The 17140-nt window shown below is 36.2% G+C and overlaps 1 protein-coding gene across 1 annotated transcript; it reads left to right on the plus strand.

Annotated features, from left to right (window-relative positions):
* The first annotated feature begins 1363 nt into the window (after positions 1 to 1363).
* Positions 1364 to 11028, plus strand: LOC123715685 (dynein axonemal light chain 1-like). Its single transcript, XM_045670910.1, has 5 exons — positions 1364 to 1521; positions 3346 to 3457; positions 4332 to 4478; positions 5743 to 5913; positions 10975 to 11028. Exons 1-5 carry the CDS (start codon positions 1364 to 1366, stop codon positions 11026 to 11028), a joined length of 642 nt encoding a protein of 213 aa, XP_045526866.1.
* Positions 11029 to 17140: the final 6112 nt, after the last annotated feature.

The raw sequence follows: 17140 nt of genomic DNA on the forward strand, positions 1-17140 counted from the left end.
ATGCCAGTGATTTAAAAACATTAATAGCATAAAAAGTATTTATTTTGCATATTTCAGAAGCGTGCTGGAGTATGCTAGTATTATCTGGTCTCCATATTATATAAAATATAAAAAAGCTGTAGAAAATATACGAAAAAAGTTTGTGAAATTCCTTAGTTTCAAATATATCAATGTTTCGATAGTTATTCAGGTTCTTGCGAATATTTTAATTAAATTCACAAGAACGTCGACGGAGTCAACAAGACTTGCTATTTTTAAACGCAATTCTTAATGAGCGGATAAATAGCCCCTATTTGCTGTCGTTAATTTCTCTTAACATCCCTATTTATGCAACAAAATACACAAAATTGTTCCATGTGCCTCGTAATTCGTCGATGTTAACTATGGCAGATAAAACCCGAAACAACCAAACCATGAGAATATTGATATTTTCCACCTCAGCATAGAAGATGTGAGAAAGTTTTTGAAGAGGCGGGAAGACTCTGATTTTGTTAAAGCAGTAATTTGAAATATTAAGAATTATATGTTGTTTCAAATGTTAAATTTCAATTTTCTTTAGTTTATTTTTTTATATATTTTGTCCATTAATGTACTTACTTGTTTTCTGTTACATATATATTGTTTATCTATGTAATCTGTTTTGGCTTTCTGTATTGCCTTAGTATTTAAGATTACTAATAATTAAATAAATAAAATATTTTAGTTAAAAATTACAAGCGTAAACAAAATATAAACAATCATCGCCCACTTGAAGCCACAAAGCTCTTTAGTTTTTGCTACACTTACAAATTGTAATTTAACATTCTCCATGTCCAATAATATACGTATCACTAGATTTACGAACTCTTCAATAAGTCAGGTTAGGTTTTTGTTAATCCAGCGTCGCAATCCCACTAACCCTAATCTAATCTTAGTAATAACTAAACTAAAACTAAAAAATCATGTTTAAAACAGTTAAAGCTAGTAAACACAGCGTCAAACATAGTGTTTTATTTGAAGATACCAAAAACCTTCACCAAACTTAATTCATGCAAATGTATGGTTACTTTAAGTCGCGCAAAACTATTATCGAGAAAAACAATATGAATTTTGTCATAACAAATTTTAAAACTAGTATTTGCATTATAACTAAAATATACTTATTTGATGAAATGAAGACAGAATTAGCATTGCCTCAATAAAATGTTCACTCATAGCAACGATTGTGTAATCAATAATTCGTTAAGGCTTTAATATTTTCTCTGTATTGTAAAATAGGTAACCCATTTACTTTCAAGTATTACAGTTACGGAAGTTAGAAACAAAATACAATTCTTTAAGTGAACTAATTATTTTAAGTCGTCACGATTTAATTTTTGACGTAATGGCTGTACCTAAAGCTACGACGATAAAAGAAGCCATTAAGCGCTGGGAGGAGAAGACTGGTCAGCATGCAGCAACAGCGACAGAAGTCTGTCTAGTATTCCAATGGCCACCCATCGAGAAAATGGACAATACACTGGCGAGTCTTTCTTGTTGCGAGTGAGTAACATAATTTAAGTTCGTAATTACACACAGGTAAACAATATACTTGGAAATTACTGGAAAAATGGAAGCAAATAGACTAGTTCATTACGATGGACCAACTATATATCACAAATTAGTTACATCTGCCTTGGATATAAAAAAATGTGTGCGTGTAGTAGTGAAACTTCGACTTCGAAAGTGATCGACTATATTCATCTTTATAGAAAATGGTTAAATAAAGTTAAATAAGATAATGTTTTACAAAAGGCTTTTTTTATAATAGATATTAATACAAATAATACAATTATTTCATTTTACCTTATTACTACTAAGATTATTACAGAAGTTCATTAATTGTAATAGAATACAATCATTGTTATCTATTTTTGTTATTAATGGCTTCGAATCACTTCAAATCAACCATGGTAGGGACAAGAAAATGTAACGCGTAACAGAATAATGTGACGTGTAACTGAAAAATGTGACGCGTAACTGAAAATGTGACGCGTAACAGAAAAATGTGACACGTAACAGGAAAATGTGACGCGTAACTGAAAATGTGACGCGTTTTTTTTTACAACGCCAATAAAGAAGTTTCACTTCAATAATTGTTAGAAAGCAACGCGATAGTAATCTTAGTGTTCGTATTCGTCACTCTACGGGTCTTTTCCTATATTTCTAGGAAGGTATTGCATGGTCATCGAAATGCTTTTAAATAATTTACCGATTATGTATTTAATTGTAATTTTACCTAATTCGCACCGATACTAAAATAGTATACAATTTTAGTTAAATATCGGGTGGCGCAATAGTTCATTCATTAAGTATAGGCTAAAAAAATAAATACAAATTTAGGGGAAACAGGGGTTGACGTAGTAGTTGACTATAGGGGTAGGTTCCATTATTCATCACAGGTAATGATTCGGTTTAAAATACCTTCATTATTATGCCGGTTCAGTAATGTAACGCAGCAGTCGACGCGCGTTTGCCGGTTTGCTTAGTCAATTCGTCAGGTACCCACCTTTCAAGCTTTTTAATCTTCCCAATTAGCTTCAAGTGAATTAAAACAGTTTTATCACTAACACCGCAGCCTGCAGCTAACTCGGACGTGGTTTGCGATTTATCCGCTTCCACAATAGCCTTCAATACTTCATTATCAACTTGGGTCTCAGGCCGTCCACTGAGCTTTTTCTGCAGGTCGAAATTTCCAGAACGAAAACGTTGGAACCAAAAACGAACTGTGTTTTCTTTTGCATCATGACCGCCATACACATCATTCACCCTTCAAGTCGTTTCCGCAGCACTAGTGCCACGGCGGAACTCGTACTCGTAAATAATGCGATACTTTAAGTTTTCCATTTTGTAAAATAAGTGACGCAAACAGAAAAAAACAGAAGAAAAAATAAATGAATGACGGTCATCGAAGCACAAATACACGAGTAAATAGCAGTACAAATTTGAATTTGGATTTCCTTACCAAAGAGGAGAACATCGTGATTAAAGTGGCCATTACGAAATACGCCAATTTCATATGTAAGGACATAATATTTATACCTATTTCACCCGCCGGTGCACTCCAAAAAAACCAATTTATTACATTACAAATGAATATTCTTAAGCGCGATGCGTATAAGAATACAATTCTTAAAACTAAGTAGTCAGCAGTCAGCGTTTTTACAGCAACTATACCTTTTGTATTTATTTTTTAGCCTATACTTAATAAATGCACGTTCTATTGCGCCACCCGTTTAAAATTCTTCATTTGGGTTGACTAAGATCGCCTTAATGCACTAACTTAAATTAGATTAAAAAAAATGATTTACGTTAAGCATGTTTCAGGAAACTAAGTCTATCGACGAATATGATAGAAAAAGTATCATGCCTGAACACTCTGAAGAAGTTACGAGTACTTTCTTTGGGGCGAAACTACATCAAATCTTTTGCTGGAATGGTAAGTTGTTTGCATTATTTAGTTCGACTAAAATCTGGCCTTGCAAATGGATGGAAGAAGCAAAGAATAGATTGGGAAGCCTATACACAAGAAAGGTTTTTGTCCCTTTTTGTATTGGGGAGAGACAAAACAGTAATATCTTACATTACCTAGACTCAATTTGTAATTTTAAATTGTAAATAAAAGTGGATTTAATAAATATTATCTGGCATAAAATGTTTGAATACTAAGATCCTTTCCCCTCGTAAATTTTATATATATTTTTATAAAAAAAATTGACCCTGAAGTTGACTGCAAATGATTCTAACTGAGATGCACAATATTGGGAAGAAAGAAGAAATATTGTCTGGTATTACGGACTTAGGGAATATGAAGAAGCAAGCAAACAAGCAGGCGTCCTCGTTCACTTTTTTTTGAAGCGATGACTCGTGACGTGAATTATTATACTAATCGCTTAGTCTCGACTCAGAATCTTACTCGTAGTGATCTCTACAGCGTAACGTAATGGTGATACCGAGTTTGTTGCCATGGTTACCATATTTTAACAAAAACAGTCCTTATTTTAAAATAATTACGAGCTCCTTCAACTAATCATACAAGGCCAAGTGGCAGGTGGTAGGAGACCAGGTCTTTGTTGCAAAACCTTAGACAATGGTCACGTCAAAGCACAAAGCATTGTTTAGAAGCGCGGCATCCAAAATTAAACTAGGCCTGATGATCGCCAACCTTCTCAAGTAGTCTCTACAAATTTTATATTATATAGAAATTTTATATTATAAAAAGTCCTTATATGATAGTATGCATACACGTCTCACGAAAAACGGTTTAGAAATTTACAATTTGGTCTCTCTAATTCCTTTTAATCAAATTCTAGGAATGCCTGGGCGATACCTTAGAAGAATTGTGGCTTTCATATAATTTAGTTGAGAAACTGAAGGGAATCAATGTACTGCGGAACTTGAAAGTTTTATACATGAGCAATAACTTAGTTAAGGAGTGGAGCGAGTTTAACAAGTTACAAGTAAGTTTAAAAAATAAAAAGTATGAGCGACTCACAGGTAACTGTTTATATTTTGTGCCTTTTCTATGTTCATGTTTGTCACATAGTTATTCTAAGCTTTTATATTCTCTAATTTTCTCTTTCTCTTCTCTTCTCTACTTTCTAGGCTGTCAAACAAACTTTTAACAACTCCTTATTTTTTTCAAAATTGATTCCGTCATCGCAAACAACGCTCTTCTAGAAGCACGCTGGAGTTTCACTCGTTCGTTGTTGATACCCCAAATGCAGCACTAAACGATTTGATCGGATTTCTTCTTCGATGATCGTAATAATAATAATAAATAATAAAGGATCGTCGTTCTTTGTGAAAAAGGCAAAGGAGTGGAACTCTTTGTCCCCTTCAGTCTGTTATAAACAGTACTATATGGGTTTAAAGAGGCGGCTATATAGGCATCTGATGAGCCAACTGATATGACGCATTTCTCATAACACCAAGTGGAATTGTGGTCAAATGTATGTCAAGTACTGGAAAAAATGTCTTGATTAATACTATAAAAATACACTGAATACGCTTTTTATTCATCAAACTTAGTATTGACTACTCACAATTCTCTATGAAAACACTTTTGTGATAACAACCAAAGTTGCCACACTTATGACATGAGATTATATGTTGAGTATATTAATATTGTAATTAAATTTTAAAAATCAAAAATTTAAAATCATTTAACAAAAATAGAAATTTATATGAAATGCTTCTAATTTTACATTAACTGCCAGTTCTCAAAGCAAGGGCGTAGAACGGAAGAGAAGAACTGGCAATAAACTCTCCGCCACTCTTTTTAATCGCCATTTTTTTTGTTTTACACGACGTTTAAAAGGAGCTGCACCATTATACCAAGTAATTAATAATAATAAAGCAAATTAAAAACAAAGATTTGTTCTCTATCAGCAGGAGGAATGGTGAAAAAGTATCACGCACTTACATTCTCGTGGATACAACATGCAAATACGTAGACGAACTATTAATAATATAATTGCATTTTAAGAGTAACCTCCAAAAATTTCTAACAAAGTGCTAAAATCGATCAGTTCTTCTTGCTAAAATCTCCATCATAATTGATCCATTCTAGGAGCTTCAATACCTCAGACACTTTCGTTTTCGTTAGGCCCAGATCCTTAAAATTAGCAGGTGCAATTGTTGTCTTTCGCTGACCACGATTGCTGAAAAGCACTAAGTTATGTAATAAAGCGTTTATACGGTTAAATATTTTTAATGGTACAGGAGCTGCCAAATTTGGAGGATCTTCTTTTCGTTGGCAATCCATTATATGACGCCTGTGAATTAGATACATGGCGTTCAGAGGCTGCCCGTCGCCTGCCCAACTTGAAGAAACTTGACGGCGAGACTGTGTTGAGGGAGGATGATCCGCCGCTAACAGTTGCTGATATGCAGGTATAGATTTCGATGTATTTCTAGGTCTATATTATCTGTGGTTTAAATTTATTGCTATCGTGTTACCAGGCCATAAAATTATTAAAAAAAAAAATTGCTATCGTGTTTATTATTTGCACATGGACTTGGATCATTATTTTGTTATTTTTAAAGTAAACTGTTGTAAGGAATGATGTCAATAGCAATTCTGTTCAAATTACGTATTTGTTTGTATAAAGCCATTGCAAATAATTAATTGTTTTAAAATAAATTTGATTATCATAAAAATTATCCAGTAATGCTATATGCGGTTGTCCTAGAACAATGCCGATCGATAAAGGAAATATGTAAGAATGGTTTATAAATTTGATCCATGGTTCCGAAGATTGTTTCACAACTCAGCTTTATGATATTGAGAAGGAATAGTTCTCATCATATCTAAATCCTCTTGTCTCCAATATGCATCTGTTCTGTCATCTGAAAGATATATAAATTATTGTCAAACTTATATATTATGTTATTCTTCGTTTAATTTAATATTTTTTTAGTATCTACATAGCTATTTGTATAAGACCAAGTTTTTCTTTCGCAGTTTTTCTTCGTAATATAGATACAGTGTATAATATTGTTACGAGCTAGGGGATCGGATAGAAAATGCCGTGGATTTATTCAAGGGTTTATTTCTTGATAAATCAATGAGGAATTTATGGGCACAAAATTAATTGCAGAGATTCACTAATAACACACAAAAACACAGTCACTAATTACTTCACTTATGCACACTTCACACAGTACTTTATCACTTATATTCACTTTATTCGCACTTTATCGCTTCGGTGTTTCGCTCTTGTTATCGCATTCAAAACTAAGTGACTAGTCGCGTTTCGGCTCGCTTATATATCCCTGGGAATAATTCTATACAATATTCGAGAACTTTCTAGGCGGGCTTGCTACTGAGTAGCGATTGCACAATTCTAGAACGTTCGCACTCTTTGTCTCTTTCGCACGTTGCTCCGTCCTTGTCGTACGGCGTTCTAGAGTGCTCGTCTAGTTTCGAGAAAGTTCTGATCTTCTCTCTCTCTCTCTCTCTCGTATCATTTCGTCCTTGTCCCACACCTAGAAAGTTCGGTCTAGAATATTCCTTCATCAAAGGGGTATAACTAGGCCTGAAAACGCCTGAAAACGGGTCTCCTGAAAACTGCACTACTCGACTACACATGTTCTGAAACCGACTGAAAAAAGGTTTCAGCTTCCTGAAAACTAGGGTAACATTATGAAAATTACAATTTTCTAATATGTGATTGAGCCTCTCCTGAAACGGTCAGAAATCATATTTCAGCCTGCTGAAAAGTTCTCTAACTAGTGGAAAAATCTAGAAACATTGTAGTCGACCCGTCTTCGTAACACTACCCCCTCCTTAGACATGCTCGTCCCGAGCATCATTACTCCCTTTATAGGTGGCCATTATCTTTTCCCATCGAGTCTGCGGATCCTTAACAGCTGCACAAGCTCTACATTTCTTGATCCAGTCTTCTACATCTTCACGATAATGTATCCAATAAAACATTTCCTTAACCTTCATAAGAGTCCATTTTACTCCTAAATGTCCACTAGACAAGTCACTATGACACATTTCTAATATGTCGCGAACCTTGAATCTTGGCACAACAAACTGCAAATGATCGCCTTGAGCATTTTTCAATTTGCGACATAACACTCCATTATGTAGAACTAAACTATCCCATTGAGCCCAGTAACTCTTAGTAGTGTTACTTGTAGATGTAACTTTACTCCATTGCGGCTTGACAGCTGAAGATTTCATCCAGTCCAGAATGGGTTTAATGTCAGAATCTTGATGTTGCTCTTCCTGAATTAATTTACCACACCAATCTGGACTAATGGTATCCGTTCTTAGTATCCTCACTGGTTCATTATCCCTTCCATCCTCTTCGTTAACTTTATCGCACGGTCCTTGAGACACATCATCTGAACTCCTTAGCTCTCTTTCATGAGTAGATAACATGTCAGAAAATTTCTTTAATTGTCCCTCTGCCTTTGATAGAAGTATTGACAGGGCTTCCTTATAGTTATCCAGAACTGTTCGAACTGCGTTCCACTCTTGTTGATTACTAGCCTGTCCGTCCACATTGATTACTCTACAGGCGTCATAACCACTTTTTGAAGAGTTGCCTTTAAAACAAACTTCCTGCTCTCCACACTTGAACATTCCTTTTTCCAGATCTATCTTACACTTATAATACTTCATGAAGTCTAATCCGATTATGCAGTCATCTACTATGTCGGCAAGAACAACCTTGTGTCTGTATAAACTTCCACCAATCTTGAAGGTTGCGATACCTTCTCCCCGATCGGTTATGCGCTGACCTGTTGCCGTCACAAGCTGTACAATTCCTCTAGAAGGGCTTTTATAAAATGTCTTCAAAAGCTGATATCTGATCACTGTTCGTGAAGCTCCAGTATCGAGTGTTAGGTTACACTTAGTTCCATTGACTTCTCCGTCGATGACTAAGGTATTCCCACGTCTAACCTTCACATCACCTCGGAAGTCTTTCTTAGGGCACGAAAACCTCATATGCCCTACTTCCCCACAGGTGTAACAGGTTGACCCACGTTGACCATTAGCTTTTTCCGTGATAGCCCTAATGCGGTAAGGTCGATGATCCTTGCAAAATGCTTCCACTTCCAACGCATGAGCAAGAGCATCCTTAAGGTCCTTATGGTGACCGAGGTTCACAGCCATTCGAATTTCACGGTCTCGAATACCGTCGACAAAAGCTTGAACCAACATCTTGTCTGCAACATCTGGTGAGGATGCGTAGGCCTTCCTTACCAGCTTCTCTATTTCAAGTCCCCATTTTTGCAAACTTTCATTTGTCTGTTGTATTCTATCCTTCAATTGCGCCCTATAAACGTGCTCTAAATGTGCGTCTCCATACCGTGATTCCAGGGCATCTAGCAGTTGCTTCAACGTCACCTTACCTTTCTTGGTATCTAATATGGAGAGGGCTTCGTCTCGCAGTCCCAGAATAAGGGCGGTAACAGCTTGATCGTCAGTCCACCCGTTTGACTCTGCTACAGTCTCAAACTGCAGCTTGTACGCGCCCCAAGAAGATGTACCATCAAAGGGAGGCACTTTCACATTTCCAGGTGGTGCTACAGTCGTGACAACACCAGAGGTCTTCAGGCATTGGATTTCATTTTCTAATCCAAGGATACGTTTATCCTGCTTGGATTCCAAATTCTCGATCTTTTCATCTACCTGTATTTTCAGGTCACAAAGTTTTTCTCCTATACGGCGAGCCTGCTCCTCTTGACGTCGTGCCTGCTCCTCTATCATGCGACGTGTCTGAGCCTGTTCTTCCATCATTTGGCGTGTATGTTCGTCTTGACGGCGTGTCTGTTCTTCTTGACGGCGTGCCTGTTCTTCCATCATTTGTTTTGTCTGTTCTTCCTGACGGCGTGCCTGTTCTTCTTGACGGCGTGCCTGTTCTTCTTGACGGCGTGCCTGTTCTTCCTGACGGCATGCCTGTTCTTCTTGCCGGCGTGTCTGTTCTTCAATCATTTGGCGTGTCTGTTCTTCCTGACGGCGTGCCTGTTCTTCCTGACGGCGTGCCTGTTCTTCCTGACGGCGTGCCTGTTCTTCCTGACGGCGTGCCTGTTCTTCCTGACGGCGTGCCTGTTCTTCCATCATTTGTCGTGTCTGTTCTTCTTGACGGCGTGCCTGTGCTTCCATCATTTGCTGCAGAGCAAGGAGGATGTTGCCATCGTTACTTTCACCCATCCCGCGGTTCGCATCGAAACTTTGTCGCCGGGCGGCGTCGCGTGCTGATTGCGCCCTTGTCTGCACTCCCTCCGCAGCTGAAGACTCTGCCACAGACTCCTCTTGATTCTCCCTTGGAGTAATTGGCATGTTTCTATCCCACTTCTGACACCAAAATGTTACGAGCTAGGGGATCGGATAGAAAATGCCGTGGATTTATTCAAGGGTTTATTTCTTGATAAATCAATGAGGAATTTATGGGCACAAAATTAATTGCAGAGATCCACTAATAACACACAAAAACACAGTCACTAATTACTTCACTTATGCACACTTCACACAGTACTTTATCACTTATATTCACTTTATTCGCACTTTATCGCTTCGGTGTTTCGCTCTTGTTATCGCATTCAAAACTAAGTGACTAGTCGCGTTTCGGCTCGCTTATATATCCCTGGGAATAATTCTATACAATATTCGAGAACTTTCTAGGCGGGCTTGCTACTGAGTAGCGATTGCACAATTCTAGAACGTTCGCACTCTTTGTCTCTTTCGCACGTTGCTCCGTCCTTGTCGTACGGCGTTCTAGAGTGCTCGTCTAGTTTCGAGAAAGTTCTGATCTTCTCTCTCTCTCTCTCTCGTATCATTTCGTCCTTGTCTCACACCTAGAAAGTTCGGTCTAGAATATTCCTTCATCAAAGGGGTATAACTAGGCCTGAAAACGCCTGAAAACGGGTCTCCTGAAAACTGCACTACTCGACTACACATGTTCTGAAACCGACTGAAAAAAGGTTTCAGCTTCCTGAAAACTAGGGTAACATTATGAAAATTACAATTTTCTAATATGTGATTGAGCCTCTCCTGAAACGGTCAGAAATCATATTTCAGCCTGCTGAAAAGTTCTCTAACTAGTGGAAAAATCTAGAAACATTGTAGTCGACCCGTCTTCGTAACAATATATTTACCATCAATTACTTATATTTTAAAAATTTAATGTTCGTAGTACCTGACATTTTGTTTGATTTTTGGTAAGCAGTGTTGGCCAAATGGCATCAGCTTACAACTCTCCCTGACTCCAACCTACGAAAGGTTCGAAACCCGGCTGTGCATGCATTTGACACCCGCTTGAACGGTAAAGAGATACATCGTGAGAAATCCGGCATGACTCAGAAAGTCACGGCGTGTGTCAAGCACAAAACAATTATACAAATCTGAGACCTAGACCTAAAAAATTGTAGCGCCATTCGTTTTTTACAGCTGATATTTGTATAGTTTCTATAATTCTATCTGCATTTTTTCAGCCGGACGGTGGTGACGCGGTGGAGACTTTAGTCAGCGCAGAAACTAATGATTAGACATATTTAAACTGTAGGTTAGTTTCTGTTACTGATTAATAATCTATGTAAGGTAATCAGGTGTAGTACCGCTGCATGTCAAAGGCGATACGCGAAATTCTTCTATAGGTCTAGATCTCCTTATGCAGCGTATCGTTAAAAGAAGAAACAATTGGACTTAAACTATATTTACAAAGTATATTAGGCTAAAATTAATCGTTCCAGTAATAATAAGTATTTACCAAAAATTTAAATGCTCCGAGTAATCCAAAAAGTTCTATCCAGCTTTGTTGTTTTGCAGAGATTTTTCAGCGTGAACCAATTGTAGGGCTTAAGAATGAAAGTGTTATGTTGTGTTTTTAGTAACCATAAATTAAAATATAATATAATATGTTTGTTTGTTTACTTGATTTAAAACAAACTCTTCCTCATGTATCATCAGAAATTGTTACATGTATGAGAGACAAGCCAAGCGGCTTTGTTATTGGAATCACGGGAGAATTTAAGGCAATTGTGTATTACTGTAGAAGTGTTTAATTTCATCGTTTAATTAATTTTTTACACGGCCAATTTCTTAATGCTATAGCATTTAGAATTTAATATTTATGTTGAAGTCTTTTTGTAAAAGTTTTTAATGTTATATAACTGTCCCTGGTAAATTATAGAAATAAAAAAAAAATATAAACGTTGTTAAGAAAAACACTTTTTGAACGGATTAAAGCTTTGTATTATTATTAAAAACTTATAATTATTTCAAACAACCCGCGAAAATAGACACCCTGAGTCATTTTTGCAAAAAGCCGTCATCTTTTAGTCGATATCAACTTCGAGGTAATAAATACAGATAACACAAGACAACTTTCTCTGCAGCTGTGATACTTTTAACATTTAACACCTTTTGTCTTCTGTCACCGTGCCCACGCACGCTGAAAAGCACGCGAAACGTCGGAAAAAAATTAAAATTTAGAATTATGTAAATAATTATAAGTTTTTACATATAACAATAATACATAGCTTTAATCCGTTCAAAAAGTGTTTTTCTTAATGTGTAAAAGCGATTTTAACAAAAGACAATACTATAAACGTTGTTTTTAATTAATTCTAATTGTAACCATAACACACTGCAACTATACTTAACACGAAACTTAGTAAATAAGTTTCATCGTCGTTTATGTAAATCAGATACAAAAAAAGGCCCGAGAAACGAGCGTTGGGGGACGGTTTGACACCGGTGAACCCGGAGAGAGATAATCACTATTTGGAACCTTCCCTTTAAATATGAATTCATCAGGCTAGACTAGGCTAGCTTTGCCATTAAAGCCATAGTGTTGCAGCTTTCCAACGAATATATCAGGATGAACACAGTCAAAGGCCTTTGACAGGTCACATAAGACGCCGACTCCATCATGATTCTTCCCAGGCGTTAAAAAATGTCTCAGGTTGGTAACACTGAAATAGATCTAAAGTTTGACGGATCAAACTCACCACTTGCCTTGAACAATGGTATGATCTTATTTTGGAAAGACTCTACGGTCGATACATCTGTTAAAATTACATTCAATTCAGAGCTTATTACATCAGTAACGGAATTTAAAATGACCATTGATATACCCCCATATTTAATCTTTACTATTTTTTAAATGAATAAGCTTGAAAGTTTTAATGATATCATTATAACGTTTCTACTTCAATTCTACGTGTTTAGTGAACCCCTTTGACTTCTGCTACTTTTGAACCTGGGTGTTTCTCTATGTAATATTTATAGAGAATTAGTATCCGTGCTCTGGATAAAGAAATAACACCATATTTCAGACTTAAGATGAGCCGATTTTTCCTGCACCAATTTTCAATTCGATCTATATCGTCCTGTAATCGTAGACAATCTACTGCGCATAAATCAGCAGTGATACTTTAAGATTGTCCGCGAATAGCAAACATTTTGCATCTTCTACTACTCCTGGTAGATACATCATTTACCATTAACAAAAATTCTATAGGTCCTAAATTGCTCCCCTGTGTCACGCCAGATCAAGTAAAATATTTTTTAGATTTAAATATTAGGTCCTTACATATGAAATTGGCGTATTTCGTACTGGCCACTTTAATCACGATGTTCTCCTTTTTGGTAAGGAATTCCAAAATCCAATTTGTACAGCTATTTACTCGTGTATTTGTGCTTCGATGACCGTCATTCATTTGTTTTTTTCTTCTGTTTTTTTTTCTGTTAGCGTCACTCATTTTACAAAATGGAAAACTTAAAGTATCGCATTATTTACGAGTATGAGTTCCGCCGTGGCACTAGTGCTGCGGAAACGATTCGAAGGTTGAATGATGTCTATGGCCGTCATGTTGCAAAAGAAAACACAGTTCGTTTTTGGTTCCAACGTTATCGTTCTGTAAATTTCGACCTGCAGAACAAGCCCCGTGGACGGCCTGAGACCCAAGTTGATAATGAAGTATTGAAGGCTATTGTGGAAGCGGATCCATCGCTGTTTTAATTCACTTGAAGCAAATTGGGAAGATTAAAAAGCTTGAAAGGTGGGTACCTCACGAATTGACTGAAGAAAACCGGCAAACGCGCGTCGACTGCTGCGTTACATTACTGAGCCGGCACAATATAGAAGGTATTTTAAACCGAATCATTACCTGTGATGATAAATGGATTCTTTACGATAATCGGAAGCGCTCAGCGCAATGGTTGGATCCTGGCCAGCCAGCCAAATCCTGCCCCAAGCGAAAATTAACCCCAAAAAAGTTACTTGTAAGCGTTTGGTGGACTAGTGCCGGTATTGTTCATTGCAGTTTTCTCAAATCTGGCCAGACTATTCCGGCTGATGTCTATTGTCAGCAATTGCAAACCATGATGGAAAAGCTAGCGACTAAACAACCTAGGCTGGTCAATCGCTCCACGCCACTGATACTTCGCGACAATGCTAGACCACACACTGCAAAACAGACGGCTACCAAATTAGAAGAGCTTCAATTGGCATGTCTAAGACATCCTCCGTACTCCCCGGACCTTGCTCCAACAGATTACCATTTTTTTCGAAATTTGGACAACTTTTTGCAAGGGAAAAAATTTAACTCTGATGGGGCAGTCCAAATCGCCTTCACAGATTTTATTGATTCCCGTCCGACTGGTTTTTTTAGTAAACGGATCAATGAACTACCTATGAGATGGCAAAACTGCATAGAAAACAATGGTTCATACTTTGATTAATTAAATATATTACATTTAAAAATATTCGACTTTTTGTTCCTCTCATACAAAACGCCAATTTCATATGTAAGGACCTAATATTAAATTAGGTTGGTTAGGTTATACGGTTTACAAAATACTTTATTACAAATGTTTTATCTTTACCTCTACTTACTGTGATTACATCTAAAGTTTATAGGTATGCGATTGGTAGGTGTACGAATTTTTTAATTGGATTCAAACGGAGCAGTCAAAACTGCGGTTTGATTTGCGCACATCAAAGTATTACGGTTAATTAATATATATAATTATATGTAAAAATCCTTGTACGAAATATTGTATGCTACGATTTCCTTGTGCTTATGATTGCATTTATCCTGAAAGAGTCTACAGCTCTACTGCACACTATATACCTTTGGTTATAATAAAATTAAGCACAACGCAAAGAAAGCCAATAAAACTAAATAGATGTGAATAAATATTTATTAATATATAATGTAACAAGGGGCGACTAACAACAATCGAACACAAATTAACAAGTCTTATTTCATCCACAAGTTTCCCCATGGGAACGCCAACAAACCAGTCATGACGCGCAGATTCATCCATAGGTCAAAAACGGGTGATTGTTTCATCTATATTAAGAATCTGTGGCTGTATGTATTCATGAACATTGCCTAGTTGAATCCGCGCTTGAGTATAGAGAATCATTTCTAGTTGGTCCAATATGAGTTTAATACAAATTTTATATTTGAGATCGCGATTTTTATGTCTTAACTAATTGATTAGAGAATTCTACATTCGTTATCAACGTCCGAGTTATGAGAATAGAACGAGCGCGCGCATGAAATGCTTGCGACTTTTTAGTCTTAATTTTTTTTTATATAGACAAAGAAATTCGCCTCGGTACTTGAACTGTATCTTAATATTTAAGTTTTCATTTAACTATATTATAAAAAAATATTCGATTTGAAATCCGGATTAAAATTATTGCAGGCATTTAACACCATTTGAATGAGATTTTCTGAAAATCGACAAAATTTGTACTACACTCGATTCTCTTGTCTGCGCTATCCTTGCCATGTTAAAAAATTCAGAACCTTAAATACTATTTACAATTTATAGCTCTTTGCAAACACGCACGCTTTCACCAGCACGTTTTCAAATAAAAAAAAGAATGTGTGCGTGTACTAGTGTACACACGTAAGAAGTGAAACGTCTTTATGACCTTATTTTTCGAAAAATGATCCAATATATGCAACTTTATATACATTGGTTAAATAAAGTTAAATTAGATAAAGTTTAACAAAAGGCTTTCATTATCATAGACATGAATACAAATAATACAATTATCTCATTTTACCTTATCACTACTAAGATTATTACAGAATTTCATTAATTGTAATACAATTATTACTATCGTTGTTATCGTTATTATATATTTTTGTTATTAATGAATCAACCGTGGTAGGGACACGAAAAAGATTACGTAAGATTCGAGTACGTAACGGAAATATGTGACGCGTAACTCAAAAATGAGACGGTAATTTTTTTCCAACGCCGATAAATAAGTTTCACTTCCAATCGCTTTCAATAGTCAAGGAATCTAAGGTTTTTTTATGTGTTTCTTTAATTGTCTATTAGTACAGAAGCCTGATCATTGCCTATTAGAAAAAAATACTCACAAACAGTTAAATAATAACACACCACGCTATCTTACTAAAACGCTGTAATACGCAGCCGCATACAGTGTACAGTAAGCTCACGTAGTTTTCACATGCACTACACACGTTAAATGCTCAAATACAAGCACGTATTAAACAGTGTGCAATATACATACACACTGACATCTGCTCTCTCGCTCTGGCTCACAAATTACAGGCGACTATGCTTAGAAGACGGGAGTGGGGACGCTACGAAGTATGGCACAAAGAGGAGAGACCGATAATATACAAATTGTATGTATATTTCTGTCTCATTCTTTCCCCTGGCTTCATCCTACACATTTTTGTATTTGTGTCTCTTACCTGTCGTTTTTTCGTTGCATCCGGTTTGAAATCACAACGATTCTAAAGAAGTTTCACTTCAAAAAAGCAACAATGTTATAAATAAAGATATTCGAGTACTGGTCGCAAAACAAATTTAGACAAAAAAATTCAAATATTACACTTTGAGCATAAAATTAACCCAAAATTGTATTTTTTTAATTGTCTTAACCCTGAAGGGTTATCAAACAACATATTATTAATATAACAGTCAAATTATAAACCTCAGAAGTTGTTTGTTAATAAACTTGAATATCCTACCCTAAACTCGGGGAAAACGATCCGTTGGAGAACCCGGCGTCTAACTATCCTTACTTGGTCATTATTAAATGGTGAGTATTTCACTGAGTATTATGTGATGGCATTCGGAATCATTCGTCCGGTTTTATCAGTAGATAGATTTACGACTCGTAATTGTTTTAATATAGAAACCGGACGTTGGACACGCCGTTTTTTATTTACTCCACGACTTCGACTGTAGTTCGACGAAACAAAATCGTGCTATTGAGAATGTATATGAAACTAGTCAAAGAAAAATAATACCAGAGTTTCATATGGGGCATGAAGCCGTGAGCAGGCGCAGTTTTCCGATGTCTGCAAATTAAAAGAAAAATATGTACGTCCCGCTCATTTTCAACGAAATAGAAAAGGACTGGTTCAGTATACGTAAAAAATCTAATAAGGATCTAATTAGATGACTAGTATTTTAAAAGTAAACCTCACCGTGACGCAAACTGTCACAACATAAATGTCAAATCAAATTAAGACGTAATGTCAAAAGCATCACTGACAAACTGTAAACATAAATGTCAAATCATGAAATTAAGACGTAATGTCAAAAGCATCACTGACAAACTGTTACAACATAAATGTCAAATCATGAAATTAA

This window comes from Pieris brassicae, chromosome 10, assembly GCF_905147105.1.
Source record: "Pieris brassicae chromosome 10, ilPieBrab1.1, whole genome shotgun sequence".
NCBI lineage: Eukaryota > Metazoa > Arthropoda > Insecta > Lepidoptera > Pieridae > Pieris > Pieris brassicae.

Coding starts and splice junctions, on each gene's coding strand:
- LOC123715685 (XM_045670910.1), top strand. CDS start 1,364: ATGGCTGTACCTAAAGCTACGACGATAAAAGAAGCCATTAAGCGCTGG. Junction 1,522..3,345: donor GCGAGTCTTTCTTGTTGCGA/GTGAGTAACATA, acceptor AGCATGTTTCAG/GAAACTAAGTCTATCGACGA. Junction 3,458..4,331: donor TCAAATCTTTTGCTGGAATG/GTAAGTTGTTTG, acceptor ATCAAATTCTAG/GAATGCCTGGGCGATACCTT.